The sequence below is a fragment of the Mobula hypostoma genome, chromosome 16 (genome assembly GCF_963921235.1).
Source record: "Mobula hypostoma chromosome 16, sMobHyp1.1, whole genome shotgun sequence".
NCBI classification, from domain to species: Eukaryota; Metazoa; Chordata; class Chondrichthyes; order Myliobatiformes; family Myliobatidae; genus Mobula; species Mobula hypostoma.
The window spans coordinates 23,511,382-23,532,129 of record NC_086112.1 but is presented as its reverse complement, the minus strand read 5'-3'; the positions used below and the strand labels follow the sequence as shown (position 1 = coordinate 23,532,129).

General features: G+C 38.7%; 1 protein-coding gene across 4 annotated transcripts in view; it reads left to right on the top strand.

The window, feature by feature from the left end:
- The first annotated feature begins 604 nt into the window (after positions 1-604).
- Positions 605-20,748, top strand: part of epb41l4a (erythrocyte membrane protein band 4.1 like 4A) — a 236,026-nt gene continuing 215,882 nt past the window's right edge. For all 4 annotated transcript variants that reach the window (XM_063069160.1, XM_063069159.1, XM_063069158.1 and 1 more), the window contains exons 1-2: positions 605-873; positions 1,311-1,743. In XM_063069160.1, coding sequence (XP_062925230.1) covers positions 1,645-1,743 — 99 coding nt within the window. In that variant the 5' untranslated portion in view covers positions 605-873; positions 1,311-1,644. The remainder of the gene's footprint in view (positions 874-1,310; positions 1,744-20,748) is intronic.

Below are 20,748 nucleotides of genomic sequence, written 5' to 3'. Positions count from 1 at the left end.
CATTTCAGTTCCTACCTGCAATAAGCGCTTCTTCATTTTTGTTTTTGTTTCCAACGACTAGATTTTCCCCTTCAAATGATTGATTCTCATCAATATTAATGAAGGAAATCAGGGCATCGAATAGTTGGCAAGTTCATCACAAAGCCCGAGAATTGTGTTTTGAATGACCATGGCTTACAATCAGAGTTGTTCTTCGGCTGTCAATGTTTTTGACGCAGTTAGCTAAGTTGTGCAAATTTTTTTCTGGATTGAAAAGTATAATGGTGGCAAAGTTTAAATATTTAAAAAAATGCCGTTTCACATCAAGCAGAATTTGATTATTGTTTAGTGAGAGAACCGTGAAGACTGAAAGAAATGTTTACGGGTCTGAAGCACGATCATCTTTCCCTTGCGAAAGGTTGTCGTGCAGTTGTAACGTTTGTAAAGTTTGCTGTCATATCTGCCAACAGTATCTTTTGTATGCATAAACAACCTAGGGGTAATTGATTACTGGTGATAAGCAGTAGCCTTTGTCTAACAAAGACTGCAAGCTCCAAGCTGCCAAGTAGTGCGGAGGGTGCGCGCGCGCTGGTGCCGGGCTCGCGCTCCGTGGCTGCGGGTGAAAGGTGAAGGGTGGCGGCGTCTCCCCGGTTACTGGAGCCGCGCTGGGGTCAAGCGGAGACATAGTGTAGGCGCAGGAGAGCAGGGACTGATAGTCCACCGCCTGGGAAAGGAACTGAGGCTCTCGAAGCATGTGAAAAGTGGGAGGAAGCGCCGGGGAGACGTTGTTCGGCCGCCGACTGAGCTTCGGGACCGGCGCGGGATGTAGGTCGCCTCGGCGTCAACACTCCCGGCTCGTGTTTGAAGCCGCCTTCCCATTGAGAGAAGTGGAAGGTGAGGTCCAGCAGAATACAAGTTGGCAGAAGCCGGCTAGAGACATTCCCTGCGGTTCACCATCTGGTGTCTTGGGGACAGCGACGGTTAATCTCCCAGAATGTAATTTACAAAAATGATCAGCGATGTTAAATAATGTGTTAACAATTGGCATTTGTGGTTGCTGTGAATTGAATTGTGCTTGTTTCTTTAGGAGCAAACATTACATTTACTCCTTTGCTATTGTGAAGAGCGGCGTCTGCGGACCGTGACTCGGTCGTAAATTTAGATCATTGAACAATTTATGTGAAATTATCTATGTTGTAAGAATCGGAAGAAGATCGTGATTTGATTTTGATCCCTGTAATATTCATGAAATCTCTGTCATAGTTGCGGTGTGTGTGTGTGTGTGTGTGTGTGTGGAATTATTTAACTGAAGGCTGCTTTTGTTCTTTCAGATCACCCATCCCATCGTTCCGCTGCCAAGAACCAGCTCGCCGAACTTACCTGTTGTCGGGCATACTTCTGTAGCGTTCATTTTAAAGGATACAACAGATTGCATTGTATTTGTTGCGGTTTTCCATCAAGGGAGAAAAGATATCCTGCACCTGGTGTTTCATGTTACCAATTGGTACGTTTTCTCTTGTTCAGATATGAAGAAGCGGCACAGTGCAATGATATCCTCATCAATGATTTCTTAACTGGACTTTCAACTCGATGTTTTAAAATCACGGACGTTCAGTGGACTTTATATCAAGTTTTATCCCCGTTTATCCTAGTTTCAATGCAGCAATGGGTTGCTTTTGCACGACACAAGAAGAATTCTATTGCGAAGTATTACTTTTGGATGAGACCAAGCTTACCCTAACCGCTCAACAACAAGGAATAAAAGTAAGTTAACCCTAATACAGTACTCATGGCACCTGCTGATTTACTCTGATACAGTAACATTTGCAGTTGGGTTAGTTTATTCTGTTAAATTCTTTCTTAATCTGATTCTGTTTGTAACATTTATTTTCGCTTTACCGGGTTTCGGGAAAATGGCAGGGAATGGTTGACTACTTTTGTTTGTGTTGTGAGATATACACACACACACACACACACACACACACACACACACACACACACACACACACACACACACACACACACACACACACACACAATTGTTACAGTTTCTGAACCAGGATATAAACCACTTGGTATTGTCTTGTCTTCTGTCACCAAGGGAATAGATTATGAATAAAACATTTTTTTTATTAATGATAGTGTTCATGCAAAGAACATGAAACCACTGGCTGGCTCGTGGGCAGTTAATCATGATCGGTGACTGTATGCAGTATTTGCATTAATTTAAGTCTTTTACCGATTGCTCCTTTATATATATTTTCAGTAGGTTTATAGATAGTGACAGCTCTGTGTGTTAAGATGATTGTTTCTCGCAAGAACACCAGGCTGAAATGATGCAGGGCAACTTGTGCCTTTATTTTTTTAAAAAGTCACTTCATCCTCCTACAAATGAATCTCAAGTCGGTTTGCATATCAGTACCAGCAGAGTGTAACCAAGTACCCCTAGTGTTTGATATCATCAAGGTAGCTAAGCAGAATATACCACTATGGTAAGTTTGGGTCATGGTGATGACCTTATTCCATTATTTGTGCTATGACTTGAAAACAGATTTTGTGGTATTCAGTAAAATAGGTTATAAATTAAAACAACATGGCAATTCATATCATTATTTTGATTGTGTTTTTTTAAAAAAAAGCTCAAATCATTTGTTGGATGTATGTGCTGTGGAAAGACTATTTAATATGCATTCCTGCTTTCCCTTTAACCAATGCAGACCAGTAGTTCCATGGTGCTGTCAGGTTTATAATTCCTGGATTCTGGCCCAGCAACTGTGCAAGAATGGTGAAATATTTCTAAGTAAGGATGATATGTTTTGTGGAGGGGAATTTGGAGATCGTAATATTTCCATATACATACAGTACTACTATTGTCCTAGTTGGTACAGGCTGAATTATTGGGATGTGTGCTGGAAAAATATTGCATCTTGTTCAAGATTCAGGGTTGCTTAATATAATTTTCAGTACACTAGTGTAAAGGAGTAGAAAAATATTGTCACTGCAGATCCGATACAGCATAAAAGAAACACAATAAGATAAAGAACACAATAATAAAAAACACAATAAATGTAAGTAGATAAGATAGCTTGTATACATTGATTATGTCCAGAAGGTGATGCAAGGCACAGGAGGGTCTGTACACAAGGTTGTTAGTATAGTAAGCCTACGGTGCACAGAGTAAGTTTTGATAAGGTTTCAATGAAGCAGGTCACATTTTCATGGAAGCTATTGGGCTTTCTTCAAGTTTTTGGGGCAGATTTGACTGAATATGGATAGTATTGTTAGGGATGAGGCGAAGTCTCTTTGTTAGCCAGTTCTCGATGCATATCGACAAATTGCTGCATTATTTGAAGATTCATAAAGGTAACTTAATTATCACAGAGCCCACACTTTTGACCAGGGCCAATAATGAAGTCCTGAAGATGATTGTCCAGGGGCTGAGACGTCATGAAACAAAAAAAACCATCTTCCTCTGAGGAAAGTGTGACAGAGAATTACCATATATTTTGATTTGTTCACAAATGCTAGGTACTAATTTTGATAACAATTCAGGGCAATATAAAGGAAAGGATCTGAAAATGAAACCCCATTCTAATCATTGTGAAATCAGGGTTCTTTTCAGTTGCTGTGATTATTTACATGTTTGGAATGTGCTGTTCCTTATTTTACATGTGTTCCATGAAACTAAATGTTCATACCACAAAGTACTATTAGTGTACAGTAAAATAAGAATTCTACATTAAAGTGTGAAAGTGCATTTCAAATTTTGGTAGAAATCATTTGAGAATTTAAATCAATTAAAATGGCCTAGGAATTCTTGTCATTGATTAGAAAGCAGTGTGTCCCAAGATTGGTATTGATTTAGCATGTAGTTAGTGTCTCACCTGGTTGAGAACATGGAAAATCACATAATATCTTTAATCATTTAATTTGTTGCTATGAAGTACACTTCTGGAGTAAGCAGTTAAATAATGAGAAAATACATAAAGCAAAATTGGTAACACTGGTATAGTTGCCAGTGTTATCATAGAAATTCTTTCTGGATTGATATCAGCATAAATTTTATGCTTGTTGGGGATTTTCTCAGATGTTATATGGATCAGAGAATCAGGCATGCAGGTTTGTGCATTTAATTTTAGAGACTGATGATCATACAAATCAAGATGGGCACGGATTGGGTTGAATAATTGGTGTGCCCAGTTCTTTCATCAATACTTTTGTCAAATATGATTCTGTACCACAACGTAAACTTCCTGAATTTAGCTTCAAATTGCTCTTCATTTATTTAACAGATGAACGATTCTATCATGTAGAATTTGTTGTGAGTGTAATTAAGTGTTCGTGCACAATGTGGTTACCAGTTTGCATCCTGTTTTGCAGTGAATTCATCATTAGCGTGGGTTTTGTACAAAGACATTTTTTTGGAAAAAGAAATCTGTTCAAAAAGTTCTATTTTATTGTGTATAAAATACAGAAACTTATTTGCTTTTCTATCTTGTTCACGCAATCCTGCTGATCACTAGACATTTTGTTTCCATGAATTCTTTTCTGTATACAAGTTTTCTGAAAATAATTTGAACAAATGGCTCTTTTTTTAACTCATTATGGTATGCATGGTATCTGTTCACTGTACCTTTGGTGTGATCAGACAAAATTTTATAGAAAGTCAGCAGTGACTCTGTGTACAATGGAATATAATGATGCACACCACATGCTGTGAATTACAGTGCCTATAAAAAGTATTCACCCCCCTTTGGAAGTTTTCATTATTATTGCTTTACAACATTGAATCACAGTTTATTTAATTTGACTTTTTTTGACACTGATCAACAGAAAAAGACCTTGTCAGAGTGAAAACAGATCTCTACAAAGTGATCTAAATTAATTACAAATATAAAACACAAGATAATTGATTGCATAAGTATTCACCCCCTTCAATTCCGTATTTTATAGATGCACCTTTGGCAGCATTTACAACCTTGAGTCTGTGTGGATAGGTCTCTAAAACACGAGGAAATCTGCAGATGCTGGAAATTCAAGCAACACACACAAAAAATGCTGGTGGGATTAAGGGTCTCAGCCCGAAACGTCGACTGTACCTCTTCCTATAGATGCTGCCTGGTCTGCTGCGTTCACCAGCAACTTTTATGTGTGTGGATAGGTCTCTATCAGCTTTGCACATCTGGAATTTTTCCCCATTCTTCTTTACAAAACTGCTGAAGCTCTGTCAGATTGCATGGGGATCATGTTTGAACAGCCCTTTTCAAGTCCAGCCACAAATTCTCAATTGGATTGAAGTTTGGTCTCTGACTTGGCCACTCTAGGACATTAAATGAGTTGTTTTTAAGCCATTCCTTTCTAGCTTTGGCTTCATGCTCAGGGTCATTGTCTTGCTGGAAAACAAATCTTCTCCCAAGTCGCAGTTATCATGAAGACTGTTTCATGTTTTCCTCCAGGATTTCCCTTTATTTTACTGCATTCTTTTTACCCTCTACCTTCAAAAGCCTTCCAGGTCCTGCTGCAGTGAAACATCCCCACAGCAGGATGCAGCCACCACTATGCCTCATGGTAGGGATGGTGTATTTTTGATGATGTGTGGTGTTTGCCTTATGCCAAACATAGCATTTAGCCTGATGGCCAAGAGGCTCAATTTTGGTTTCATCAGACCATAGAACCTACTTCCAGCTGACTTCAGAGTCTCCCACAAGCCTCTGGCAAACTCTAGCCGAGACTTCAGGTGAGTTTTTTTTCAACAGTGGCTTTGTCTTTTCCACTCTCCCATAAAGCTGCGACAGGTGAAGCACCTGGGCAGCTGTTGTTGTATGTGTAGTCTCTCCCATCTCAGCCATTGAAGCTTGTAACTCCTCCAGAGTTGTCACAGGTCTCTTGGGGGACCTCCCTCACTGGTCCTCTTCTTATACGGTCACTCAGGTTTTGGAGGTGGCCTGCTCCAGGCATATTTACAGCTGTGACATATTCTTTCCATTTCATGATGATTGACTTAACTGTATTCCAGGGGATATTCAGTGACTTGGAAATTTTCTTGTATCCATCTCCTGACTTGTGCTTTTCAATAACCTTTTCAGAGATTTGCTTGGAGTGTTCTTTTGTCTTCATTGTGTAATTTTTGCCAGGGTACTGACAGTTGGACTTTCCAGATACAGGTGTATTTTTACTGAATAAATTGAAGCACCTTGCCCGCACACGGTGATCTCCATTTAATTAATTATGTGACTTCTGAAGCCAACTGGCTGCACCAGTGATGATTTGGTGTGTCATATTAAAGGGGGTGAATACTTTTGCAATCAATTATTTTGTATTTTATATTTGTAATTAATTTAGATCACTTTGTAGAGATCTGTTTTCACTTTGACATGAAAGAGTCTTTTTCTGTTGATCAGTGTCAATAAAACCAAATTAAATCCACTGTGATTCAATTTTGTAAAACAATAAAACATGAAAACTCCCAAGAGGGGTGAATACTTTTTATAGGCACTGTAGTTTTATTCTACCATGTTCAAATATCAAAGAAGTCATGACAGTTCTATGATGTTTGAAGAAACTTATTCTAACTATTGTGGTTTAACATGACCCCAATGTTAGTGTCTTGATCATACAGCACAGGAACAGGCTCTTAATCTCGAGTCATCTCTACCGACCACAATGCCCATCTAAACTAGTCATACATCTGGCCTGTATAATCTAAACCTTTGCTAGCCACATACCTGTACAAATGTCCTTTAACCTTTGTTTTGCCTCATTCAATTATTCCAAATCTACCCTGTAAGAGTAAGATCCATTGATGTTCCCAATAGAAATGGTTCAAGTTTAAGTCTATGTGCTATGGTGAATCTCCTCAGGCGTTTCTTATGGCAAGGCAGTGGAATATTGTTACATCAAAACAGGAATTTTATTATGAGTACTGTATTGTAACTGCTAAAGGTTGTTCAGTGTTTCTTGCCTTGCAAAGACAGTTACTTCTGGGGAATCAGGCCTATGGTGGTGAGGTACTCCAAACCTGGTGAAGCAGCAGTAACACATTTGGAGTGTGGGAGGTAGAATTACTTCTGCAAAATTTTCATTCAAATTCTTTTATATTTATGCACTGGTTTTGAAGAGAAAATGATCAATACCTGTGGTATTTCATAAGGTATTGTGTAAATATAGGGATTGAACACAGCTGTAAGGTGAGAATGGAACAAACATAATGAGAACATGCACAGCTCTAGCCAAGTATTAAAAGGGCAGTGAAATGTATATCAGTGACTAACAGAGAGGTAAACAAAAAGGGCATTATATAATTCACAGTTGTTGATGTTAAGATTCGAAAGAACAGCTGATATTAGGTGAAGCTTGTGGAAGGAGAGTGGTTAGGCGTTTAGTAGACAATTGCTTCACTGTTTCAAAGGGATGTATAATCTCAAGAAAGTGCAGTATTATAATTTGCTGATAACTGAATTTATTACTTTCTGCTTTGTTGAGCATTATGGTGATTTCTTCTTACATGTGATGTGGATTTTTTTTTCTAGAATTTGTGTTCCCAGAATTGCTTGCACTCAGAGAATAAGTGGGATCAAAAACCGGTGGAAAATCAATTCCCTAAAGATTGAATTATTTGTAGCTGTCAGTTCTCCAATTATCGTAATGTTTTATTGCTGACTGTGGTGGTGTAATGGAGGACTTCTGGCAGAGGTCAAAATATTTTCCTGAAGAAGTCACTTGGTTATGAATGGAAAATGACGGCTTTATTTCTAATGTGTAAACTTAAAAAAACACATTATTATGGAGGTTTTAAAATTACAAAAAAAAATTTAGAGGTTTTCCTTTATTTACCCAATGTTTGTAATTGGCAAAATAACCCAAGACGTATGAGGAAATAGTTTTCCTTGCCTGTTTAGGATTTGCAATGCATTACCTAATGAGAAAGGATGTAAATATTGTATCATTGGCTATGATGGAAATCAAGGAAACTATTTCTTCTCATTTATTGATTTAATTCTCATCTGATGAGTAATGTAGAATAGTTATCTCCTGCTCTATGAGGCAGTACATTCTGGAGTGAAATGTGAAAGGAGGATGAAAGTAGGACTATTTTGATTGGTCTTCAACAAAGCTTATACGGACTTGCTGAATACAAATGCTGGAAATTCTTAGCAGATGAGACGACATCTGTGGACTGAGAAACTGAGTTAACATTTCAGATTGAACTTTTAGCATTATGCATTTGGTGCCCTTTAGTGTTGAGTCTTTATATGGGACCCGTTTCATAATCTGAAGGCTGGAACTGGTGAAATGTGATGTTTGGTCTGGTCTAGTGTACATCTGAAAACAGTAAGTTGCTGCTTTTTGTCATTCTGATACTTCCATCCTGTAAATATTGCATACTTGCATGTAAAAAAGGCTCTTTTCAACGATAGATATATATTTTTGTGGTTTGGGATGTGTAACATTTGACAGTTAAAATTACAAGCAGAAAGGGAGATGATTAAAAATAACTTTGAAAGGCTCTGAATAAGTTTGTGGAAGTTGAGCATCGAAAATAGTTTTGCAGTTGTGTTACTGATAGCAACAAGGGAGGCAAACATTCATATTTCACTTTTGGTAGAGTAAAGTCCTTCAGTACAATTTTCCTTTCCAAATATGTTGGAAAATTGCAGAGAATCTCTTCAAGACTGTTAATTGTGTGATTGCATTGACAAATTAGTTTATGACATGTGATGTAGCTTGTTGGGCTTGTGATGCAGTCATCTATTTGTATTGTCACCTTTAATAACCTCAGTGCACTGACAATGATGGAATGGAAAAATTAGTACATTGTTTCTGTTTGCAGAGGGGGCGGATCATAGAAACAGTAGTGTTAGAATGGACAATGGGTATTATAATTCAAAAGGAAATTATATGCAAAGTATTTAATCTGAAAGGAGGAACATTAAATTACAACTGAGTATCCTAAGGGAAAGCTATAAATTAAGCTCTGCACTGTCTACTTTGGCCTCTCAAGCTTTTGTATGCATCTCATTTCAACTCTCCATTCCATACTGAACTGTTTTTCCTTCGTCTTGTCCATTGCTATGGAAAGGCCAAATACAAATTGGAAGAACAGCATCTTGTATTCTGTTTGGATAGCTTCCAACCCAATGGTATGAATATTGAATTTTCGTATTTCAGGTAACCCACAACTCTAGTGCTGCCCTCCAACATGCAGTCCTCACTTGTCCATGTAGCTTCCTTCTTCCCTTTGTTCACTCCTCCCACCCTCTCCCCGCTTGCTTCCATTTGCCCATCACCCCCACCCCATCTGGCTCCAACTATCACATATCAGCCTCTATCCCACTCACCTCTGCTCAACTGATTCCACCTTCTCATCATCGCCCTTCACATCTCGTTCAGAATCAGGTTTATTATCACTGCCTTTACATAACGTGAAATTTGTTGTTTTGTGGCAGCTGTACAGTGCAAAGGCATAAAAGACTATCAATTACAAAATATAGAAATAGTGCAAAAAGAAAGGAATAATGAAGTAGTACTCGTCATGCATGGTCTTTTCAGAAATCTCACGACAGAGGGGATTCCTGATTTGTCGGTCTTCAGGCTCTTGTACCACCTCCCTGATGGATGTAATGAGGTGAGGGCATGACCTTGATGGTGAGGGTTCATAATCATAGATGCTTTCTTAAAGCACCACTTCTTGAAGATGTCCTCAATGGTGGGGAGTGTTGTGACTATGATGGGGCTGGCTGAGTCTGCAACCCTCTGTTGAAGTGATCCGTTTTTACATCCCTGTTGAAAATGCCTTCCATTAATTCTATGGCTACATTCAATAGCAATATGTCTAGACATTTTATTTGCAGATTTTTTCCTTTTTCATAAAATATTATAGTATTTTAAATTCATTTTTCACAGTTTCCCCTTTTTAAAAAAACATTATTTTTTTCACTATTGGTCATGATATCCCAGGATATCTGGGTTGGCTGTTTCTTTATCATGGTATTGTGAGATAGATGAGGTCAATCCCACATCAAGTTCTATAGCATTCTTCAAGCTAATGTTGACCTGTTGTTACCTGGTATATATAAAGCGTTATTACCACTGAATGTTTGATTGTGCAGCAGATTATTAATTAATATGAATTTACCATGATTGAAATTTGGAATGTACATTTGCTTAAGTGTGATAGTAGAATCGGACTGCTTCCCTTTTATTTACCTAGTTGATTTCAGAAATTGTTTTATTCTTGAGGAGATGATGGCAATCCATTTAATTGCTTGAGGTGTCTCAGCTGACTTTGCTTGTCTCCTGGCTGGATGTACTCCTATCCATAAACATCATTATTGGGATTTAGCATGGAAACCATATGACCATGAAAATGTTTTGTAGGAAAAGATAGTTCTAAACAATTATGTTACAATTGAGCATTGTGACAACCATTAGCAACAGCTTTAGGGGTTATTTCAAGGGGAAATAATTCTAGTTGAAAAAAATCTTAACCCTGAAACCAATTAATTTAATTTTTACAGTGGCAATGAAATACATAATTTAACATCCCAGCAACTTCTGTGTGTTATGATGCGACCCTTAGTCAGGTCCAATATTCAGCTTTCTTTTCTGGACAGAATTTGTTGCACAAACTGACAATGTAATCCAGTGAATTTAACCCCCCCCCACCTCAACAAAATGAAAATTTCTGACATCCATCCTAATTCTATGATTACATAATATACATTTTCTACCATGGTGCCTAACTTACCTGATGCAGAAAGAAGGCCTATCCACATGGGTACTAATCCTTCTATTATGATTAATATCTTAACACATAATTCACACCAAAGATCACTGCATTATAATGTTAGTTTATTGCCTATAATAGTTGCAAATAGCAGATCAGTTTTAGTTTATGCTCTTTGCTAATAAAGTTATTTAAAATTGTAAGACCTTGTAGATGGAAAAATAGAACTTTATTTGCTGCAATTAAAATGCAGTATAACTTTTAGCAATTCATTTATTGTTGTAGTTAATATTGAGTAGTTTAGATATTAACACAATTCATTTACTGCTAAAACAAAGTGTCTGCAGATTTAATGAAAAGTGATGTTAACTAGCAAGTAGTGCTGATATTAGTATTGAGATGACTTCCAAGCATGAAATGGGATTGAATTGTGTTGTGGAAGATTTGATGATAATGGTAAAAGTAAGATTCTGCATTTTCAACTCAGTCATACAATTTGAAACCCTCAAAAATTAATAAAAATCTACATAATACTCAGTGAGCCATTTACCAAAATAACTGAGACTTAATTTATTGTTCACTCACCTTTACCAGGGCATAGATTTTCCTGTGAAAATTTATCAGAAGACCAGACTCGACTTTCTTTACTATATTGAGTACAGGCTAGTTGTGATATTTGAGGTAATCCTCAACTGAATATTTCATATCAATGTTGTCTGTCCTGCGGTCAGCTCAGGTCTAGTGACAGCCTATAAATGAGGGCTCTGGTATAATTGACTGATGTTCATTTGAAGAATTAAGGCCTTCTTGCCTTGCTTGCTTCAGGCACTGGGCTAGCAATTGCAAAAATAAGATTTTATTTGGAAAAGACAATGAGGAGTTAAATAAGAAATGCTCTTTAAACTAAAGTTTCATGGTCAGTCTCTCAAATCCCTGGAAATCCTTGCAACAGAGTAAAATTTGGAATCAGGTCAAAGACAATTTAAGAGGTGTTTTAAACTCTCCTAAGGACAAAAATTGCACAAGTAAGAATTTAATTCAACTATTAGTATCTCAATGTAAGTATTTTGACTTTTGACAGGCTTCCAAAAAATGCTCTGGTAAACGTTGAATTCAGGCTTTGGAGCAAGGTTGTGAACTCACTCCAAAAATTCCAGAATTTCACCTGTTCCTAATCCACCAGTTATTGAGGATTGGATTTCTCACCTATGTAACCTGAATTTTCAATTCATGGAATCGTACATTAAATAAGGAAACAACATCTATTTTACCACGTTGAAAGAATTATCAAGTGGTTCCTTTTTCAGGTTTCACAGTTCTTGTAGGATATATCCAATTGCAAGTTCCTACTAATTTTTTTCACATGTTGCTGAGACAGATTTTTTTTGATTATAGCAACTTCGTTTTCTTTTATAGATAACATCTTGTTTCCCTTCCTTGTAACCTTAATTTTCTAGTCTCTGACTATCTCATTTCTTTATCTACTCTGTGGGGAAAACCATTCATAACTTTGTGGAAAGAACATCAAAGTTAAATGTTTCAGGTGGAAGAAACTCAGTCTCTTTATGTTTCTCTTTCTGTACATGCTGCTTTACTTATGGAATGCTTCCAGTATGTTCTGTTTTTATACCAGTATTTCTTGCATTATTGTGATACCACTATTGAAATGAAAATGTTGTTTAAAATTCTAAAATTCACTAAACTTTACTGAAATGAATAAACATTTTACAACTGCTGTTATTAATTAGTTATTAAGCAAAGATTAAAGGTTATGAAAAAAACGGAGGAACCTGAAGAAAGTCAGTAGATATCAACTTTGAGCAGTACAAAATGTATGGAGTAAAGTCATACTGTTGCAAAGTTTTAGTCAGTAGCTTGATATAATATAAGTAATAGTTAAAAATAATAAATAATTATGTTTTACAATTCTAGAATTTGTTTTTGTGGATCCAGATGCTGCTTCAGCATCCACATTTGGTGAGAGGAAACAACATTGAAAGGTAGATTGTGATTTAGCATGTAATCTGAGCAGAATCCCTAATAACAAAGATTTTCTTTGCCTTGTGCTTTAAGATAACAATCTATAGTTCTTACTGGATGTCCATTTACCTTTTGTCTTGAGGCAGGTAATTTTCAGGTTTGGTGATATACGATCTTGGTTCTGACACAGACAGCACACAAATTCTTCTATCCTTTGTTTCACCAGCAGTCACTTTGGTCTTTTATTCTATACATCTGTGCCTTACTATCTTTTTTTTTGCATTAGTGTTTTAAGCTTGAATATGCTCACTTTCGTAATGCCAGCAGAACTGAGATTTTGTTTAAAAAATAGTTTTTATTAATTGGTAAACAAATATATGCTTCATTTGCATCCTACCAATGTTTGTTTTGAAAAGTTGCTATAGTTTTCTTATTAACCTTTTCTGAGCTGGTTCCTTTGCTTTTGCCCCAATGTACACCATCATTGGATCATTTGGTCAATTGAAATATGAAATTTAATTTATTCTGAGTTTGTGACCTCATTTATAATTCTTGAATAATGATGAAAGTGAATGGAATTTCAATACAGGATTGGAGATTTTGAGGCCTGCATCATTGATCTCCAGGTGTATGTTTGAATGGAGTTGGAGCAGCAGGATTTTTAAATTCAGTTCATTTCATAAATGTGAATAAAAATGGTACAGGCAATAGTGAGAAATCTGTGACAAGAAACTTCCCCTCCTGTTATTCTTAAAGGCCATATTCCTAAGTTTGAAACACTGACCCATACTTCTAGACTCCTGAATCAGTGGAACTCTCCCAGCATATACTTCATAAAGCCTTCTGTATTTTGTATGTTTCATTGAGGTTGCTGCTTATTCTTAATTCTAGAGAATAGAAATACTGCCAGTTTCACCTGTTTTCGTGCATCAGGTCTCTGGGACCAGTATGGTACACTTTTTATTGCATGTTTTCATGGCTGATCTTCCCTAGATCTCAACTCCCTCTGTGCCAGTTCCACATAGTCCTCATATATTTGATCTTTTAAAAATGTATCCACCTTCACTTTAAATGACTCTAGTGACCCAGGCTACAAATCTTTAGTGGCAGAGAATTCCCATGGACCTCGGTTTCACATGATTGTCTTTATGTCTAATTTTTGTGTCTTGTTTGACACCCTCCAAGCAGTTGAAACATCTGCCCTGCAATATGCTGCAAATCTTACAGTAAGATTCCTCCCCACCCCTAAACTCTGGAGAATATAAAGTTGTTAGCTGTTTGTGAAATATCCCAGAAAAGGGCCTATTGAATATTTTTCTTGACTTCATCCAATGCTTTGTAGGGGAAAATATGCTGCTTTCGAAACCTATCTTCATTCTTCTCTTTCCAGTTATCTATAGAAACTGTCCCCTCTGTGATACACTTTTACACTCCACAAACATTGCCAGCACCTTTTTGCTTATTAATTCGCCTCCCAGTATAATTGTAGATGGTACAACACCTGCCCTTTACCCTTCACAATGTCCAGCCTACTTGATTTAGTATACCATATTTACTGTTGGTAATCCATTTATACACTGTATTTACTGCAGTACATTTTGCAGCACTTTATTGAACCCAAACTCAGAAAATAGATCCAGGAGTAGCAACACTGACAACATGCTGGAGGAACTCAGCAGATCGGGCAGCATCCGTGGAAATGATCAGTCAATGTTTCAGGCCGGAACCATTCGTCAGGACTGAAGAGGGAAGGGGCAGAGGCCCTATAAAGAAGGTGGGGACAGGGTGGGAAGGAGAAGGCTGGTAGGTTCCAGGTGAAAAACCAGTAAGGGGAAAGATAAAGGGGTAGGGGAGGGGAAGCAGGGAGGGGATAGGCAGGAAAGGTGAAGAAGGAAAAGGGGAAAGCACAATGGGTAGTAGAAGGAGGCGGAACCATAAGGGAGGTAGTAGGCAGCTGGGAGAGGGGGCAGAGTGAAACTGGGATAGAGGAAGGGAGGGGGAGGGAATTACCGAAGTTGGAGAATTCAGTGTTCATACCAAGGGGCTGGAGACTACCTGGAAGGTATATGAGGTGTTGCTCCTCCAACCTGAGGTTGGCCTCATCATGGCAGTAGAGGAGGCCATGTATGGACATATCTGAATGGGAATGTGAAGCAGAGTTGATGTGGGTGGCAACTGGGAGATCCTGTCTGTTGTGGCAGACGGAGCGGAGGTGCTCGACAAAGCGGTCCCCCAATCTGCATCGGGTTTCAGCAATGTAGAGGAGGCTGCACCGGGAGCACTGGATGCAATAGATGACCCCAACAGACTGACAAGTGAAGTGTTGCCTCACCTGGAAGGACTGTTTGGGGCCCTGAATGGTGTTAAGACAGGAGGTGTAGGGACAGGTGTAGCACCTATGCTTACAGGGATAAGTGCCGGGTGGGAGATCCGTGGGGAGGGACGTGTGGACCAGGGAGTCGCGGAGGGAATGATCCCTGCGGAAAGCAGAGAGGGGTGGAGAGGGAAAGATGTGCTTAGTGGTGGGGTTCTGTTGAAGGTGGTGGAAGTTGCGGAGGATAACGTGCTGGATCCGGAGGCTGGTGGGGTGGTAGGTGAGGACAAGGGGAACTCTGTCCCTGTTGTGGTGGCAGGTGGATGGGGTGAGGGCCCTTCACTTCACTTGTGAGTCTGTTGGGGTCATCTATTGCATCTGCTGCTCCCGGTACGTCCTCCTCTACATCGGTGAAACCCGACGCAGATTGGGGGACCACTTCGTCGAGCACCTCTGCTCCATCCGCCACAACAGACAGAATCTCCCGGTTGCCACCAACTTCAACTCTGCTTCACATTCCCATTTGGATATGTCCATACATGGCCTCGTCTAGTGCCATGATGAGGCCAAACTCAGGTTGGAGGAGCAACACCTCATATACCGTCTAGGTAGTTTCCAGCCCCTTGGTATGAACATTGAATTCTCCAACTTATGGTAATTCCCTCCCCCTCCCTTCCCCTATCCCAGTTTCACTCTGCCCCCTCCCCCAGCTGCCGACTACCTCCCTCATGGTTCCACCTCCTTCTACTACCCATTGTGCTTTCCCCTATTCCTTCTTCATCTTTCCCGCCTATCCCCTCCCTGCTTTCCCTCCCCCACCCCTTTATATTTCCCCTTACTGGTTTTTCACCAGGAACCCACCAGCTTTCTCCTTCCCACCTTCCCCCCCACCTTCTTTATAGGGCCTCTGCCCCTTCCCTCTTCAGTCCTGACAATGGGTTCTGGCCCGAAACGTTGACTGATCGTTTCCACGGATGCTGCCTGACCTGCTGAATTCCTCCAGCGTGTTGTGAGTGTTACTTTAACCCCAGCATCTGCAGAGTATTTTGTGTTTAGAACCAGGAGTAGATGCCCTAATCCTGTAGGCTTCCTTCCCCACCATTCATTATCATTGTTGCTCTGTCCTGGACCCCAACCACTGTTTTGATCTAGATCCCAATAGCACTCAATTCCTTGATCTTTCAAAAATATATTTATCTCCCCTTTTAAATATGTCATGCACTTGCATCCAGAACTTTCTGGGCTAGACAGAGTTTTGTGAGAAGCTCAACTGTCCATAACTGCCTGCTTTCCTTTGTGAAATTTCCCTTGTGCATTTGAAACTCTTCCTTAAAGAAGGAACTTCTCAAAGTGCAGCTTGTCATTCCCCTATGGATCTTGCATGTTTAAATAGATCACCCCTTATTCTAACTGTTGTAGCCATTTATGATTAGATAGCTCCTTCATCCCAGGAATTGGTCTCTTCTTCACTGTCTTCAATGTCAATTTATTCATTCTTTAATTCTCAAACTCCAGGTGCAGTCTCACAATTGCAACATTAATTTAAAAAAAAGTCAACCCCCTTAAAATAAATGCCAGTATGCCATTTATCTTCCTACTACTTGATGCAACTGCTTAGTAACATTTTGTATTGCCTAGATTCCTCTGTATTCCACGCACTTGCAATCTGTCATTTTGATAATAGACTGCTTTTAGTGCTTCCTACTAAAATGCACAACCTCACACAATCCTTCATTAAACTCTATTTGTCCTGTTTTTGTCCACTCTCTCAACCTATCCATAATCTGTTGCAGAGTTGCACTGCAGCATATCTTTCCACTTATTTTCATATAATTGGCAAACCTAGATGCCCACACTCCTCCACAATTCCTTATTGTATGTTGTAAATGATTGAGTGCCAAGAACTGATCCTTGCAGCAGTCTACTGGTTGCATTTTTTTCAGTCTGATAAAAATCCTTTAATTCTGACTCTGTCTTCTGTGTGACAATTGGTCTTTAATCCATGTCAATACTCCCAATATCATGAGGTCTTATCTTGTGTGTTAACTTTTTATTTGACAACTATCTAATGCTTTCTGAAAATACAAATAAACTATATCTACATGTTTCTTTTTATTGATTCTGCTTGTAAAATCTTTGAAGAATTCTGGCAAATTTGTCCAATATAATTTATTTTTCAAAACACTCTGTTAACTTGGTTTGATTACATTAGATTTCTCTAAATGATTGGTTGTTGTTTCTTGCTTATTGGCTCTGGCATATTCCCAACATTAGTTATTGAGCTAACTGCCCTGTTACTTCCCATTATTTCTTCAACCCCACCCTTCTTGAACAAGGGAGTGCATTGATATTCTCCTGAAACTCAGCAGGTTTTGAAAAACTTTGACAAATTGGCTCTAGTAACTGCAGCCACTTCCTTTAAAAACCTAGGATGCCAATCAATTGGTTCTGTGACTTGTCTACTTTTAGACCCCTTAATTTTTCCAGTATCATTTCCCTCCTGATAAGAATGACGTCAGGTTCTTCCATACCAGTTGAAACTAGCTCATTTGTTATTCTTGAAATATTTGTTCTTCATTGTAAAGAACGATCAGCCATGAAGAAATGGTGGAGCAGATTTGATAGGCCAAATGACCCAATTCTGATCCTATATCTAATGGTCTTACTTTTTTGACATTGTTTGCTGCTTTTCCCTAATGATCAATTTTCTCCTTCATTATTAGTTCTTTAGGCTTTTGCTATTGATTCCTGAAAACTCCTCAGTTTATTACTACTTTACATTCACTAGTTTTTATTTAATATTTTCTTTGACTTTCTTAACAATAGTTCATCTTTCTTATTGAGCCTCTCTTTCTGATTAAGATAAAGCTCTGGTGAGTATAATGAAATGGCTTCTTAAATATCTGCCACTGTTGTCTACTGACCTTCTGTAAAAAGAGTCCATTCTAAATTACTCTTCCTTCATATCTTTGTAATTGCCCTTATTTAAATTGAGGGCACTGAGTTTTTGCACTTAAGGTGTTCACTTTAAACCATGTCTGGAATTCCATCATGTTGTAATTACTACTCTTAATGTACAGTATCTTAATTCTACCTCATTGCTTGTGACCAACTCAAAAATAGCGTGTCTCAGCTAGGTTCTATAATTCTTCTCTAAGAAGCAATCCCTGATGTACTCCTATAAAGTCCTTTTCTAGAGAACGTTTGCCATTTTGGTTAGTCCAATCAATATGCAGATTTTAAAGCACCCATGATAACTCAACTCTCTTCTTTGATATTTCCAACCTTTTTTTTAGTCTGATGATGAAGCTGCACTTTGGGGTCCTCTGGACCATTATCACCCTGCCTTTTTTCCCTTGGTATTCCTAATCTCCATCCAAATCCAATCAAAATCATGTTAACAGCTGTATATCAGTGCTCTCAATTGCACTGACCCCTTCCTTGATTAACATTGCTGCCCCACCTCCTCTCTGTTTCTTGTTTATTTTGTTTGGAACATCAGATAAACCCTTATATTGAGATGGCATTCTTGGTTACCTTGCAACCAGATCTCTAGAATAACTAACTCGTTATTTCTATTTGTGTTGTCAGCTCACCTGTCTTGTTACAAGTGCAGTGTGCTTTCATAATACAATATTTAATTGTTCTAAATGCACTTTCTGCCATACTCTTTTACTTACATTTTTCTCCTTTCTTGTATTTGATTTATATCCTTCCCTTCATTTTCCTAACCCATGCTCCCTTTTTTTTTTGACTTATTAAACTTACTGTGTTCAGGAAACTCCCTACTTTTACTTAATTTAAAGGCCTGTCCATGATCTTTGATCCTATTTATGTGCCTGGACATTGATACAGCATTTGTAAGTGAAGTTGCTTTCTAGTGAAACAGCTTTCTCTTTCACCAGTTTTTGCATTATTGCCTCATGAATCAGAATCCATCTCTCCTCCACAAATCCTTGTGCTAGACATTTACCTTTGCCAATTTGCACATGCTCATGCTATTTGTATGCTCCCTCTCTTGTTCTGCTTTCTAATTTTGCCCCAAGTTTCTCATTGTCCCTCAGTAGAACCTCTGTTCTTGTCTTACGTATGCCCACTCAGACCCTGTCAGATCCTCTCACTTCCATTTTATTCTCTTGTCCACAAGGTGTGTAGCCCAACACCAGACAGGCAAAACAATTATGGGATTCCTTGTTATTTCTGCAGAGAGTTGGTGCCTTTTCTTCTCCCCCCCCCCCCCACACCCCGATGCAGTCCCCTATAACTAATACATTTCTCTTTTATCCCTTCACTTGAATGGTTTCCTGTGCCACGGACAGCTTGAAATCCAGTCCATGCCCTCATTCAAACAAGGAATAAGAATCCTATGCAGGTTCAGCAAGGTATGGCTGAGGCTCCTCTAGAATCCCTCAGGTCCCTTTGTCTTACTTTTTTTGCAGTCAAACCATCTTCTCACTGATTAAATTTGAAATAATTAACCTGAGAGGCATGACTGCTTCCTGGAACATGGTATCGAGGTAACTCTCAGACTCTGCTGCATCTAAAGCTTGAACTCCAGCTGGAGTTCCTCAAAAAGCCAACATTTGCTGCAGGTATACTCACTAATGAATGGCAGTGGAGTTCACTTTTTTCCACATGTTGCAGCATGGTTCATCTTAGTTCTATTTAATTAAGTAGATTTGATTTGATTATTTTAAACTTGCGCTCACTCGTTAGCTATACTGATGTCCCCTGATTTAAACCTCTTTTGAAGACATTTTCTCTACAGGTTTTCCTCCTTCTGGATTTGAGAATACAAAGGCCAAAACATTACCCAAACATAGCAATAACTTGTCTATTATTTTCTGAATGATTAAGAATGATGGAATTTATTGATTAAAATTGCTCTCAGTAAAAAAGTGATATCTGAAAGAAAAAGCATCCTTTGTTGGTTCTACACCGAAGAAGTTTAGATCCTCTCTTCGACGGGAGTTCAGTGAAACCATCTCTCACTGCTCCCCATCTGTAATTTCTTCGGCTCTTCAACTTTTCGACCACACGTTGACTCTCCTATCATTTTGGATCTTCCCCTCCCCCTCCAACTTTCAAATCCCTTACTCACTCTTCCTTCAGTTAGTCTTGACGAAGGGTCTCGGCCTGAAACGTCGACTGCACCTCTTCCTAGAGATGCTGCCTAGCCCGCTGCGTTCACCAGCAACTTTTATGTGTATTGCTTGAATTTCCAGCATCTGCAGAATTCCTGTTGTTTGCGTCTTTGTTGGTTCTTCTCTGCTTGAGTTCAGTTTGCCACATTGTTCCTCCAAAATCATTTCTGATATAGGTGAAGCCTCTGGAAATTTGGGAGGCTTATTGTTTTCAAGTTAATCCATCCTACACTGAACATGCAGCCAAACATTACACATATTGATATATGCTGAGAATAAGTGCAAACATAAATGTTGAATTTAGTTTATAATAGACAAATTCATAAAACATAACTTTTAGAATGGATGTATCTACTTGATATTGGAAATACCACAATGTCAGCTCAATTGGGGTGGCAGTGCTTTCCAACTCGTAGAGCTACTGCCTTCTGACTCCTGTGACTTGATTTCAAGTCGTGACTTTTGCTGCTTTCTGTCTGGAGTTTGCATATTCTCTATGTGGTTGAGTGGATTTGCTTTGCGTGCTCCCACACCCCAAAGGTGTGGATTGGTATATTCATCGTCACTGTAAATTGCTCTGAATAGTGGTAGAATCTGAGGAAGCT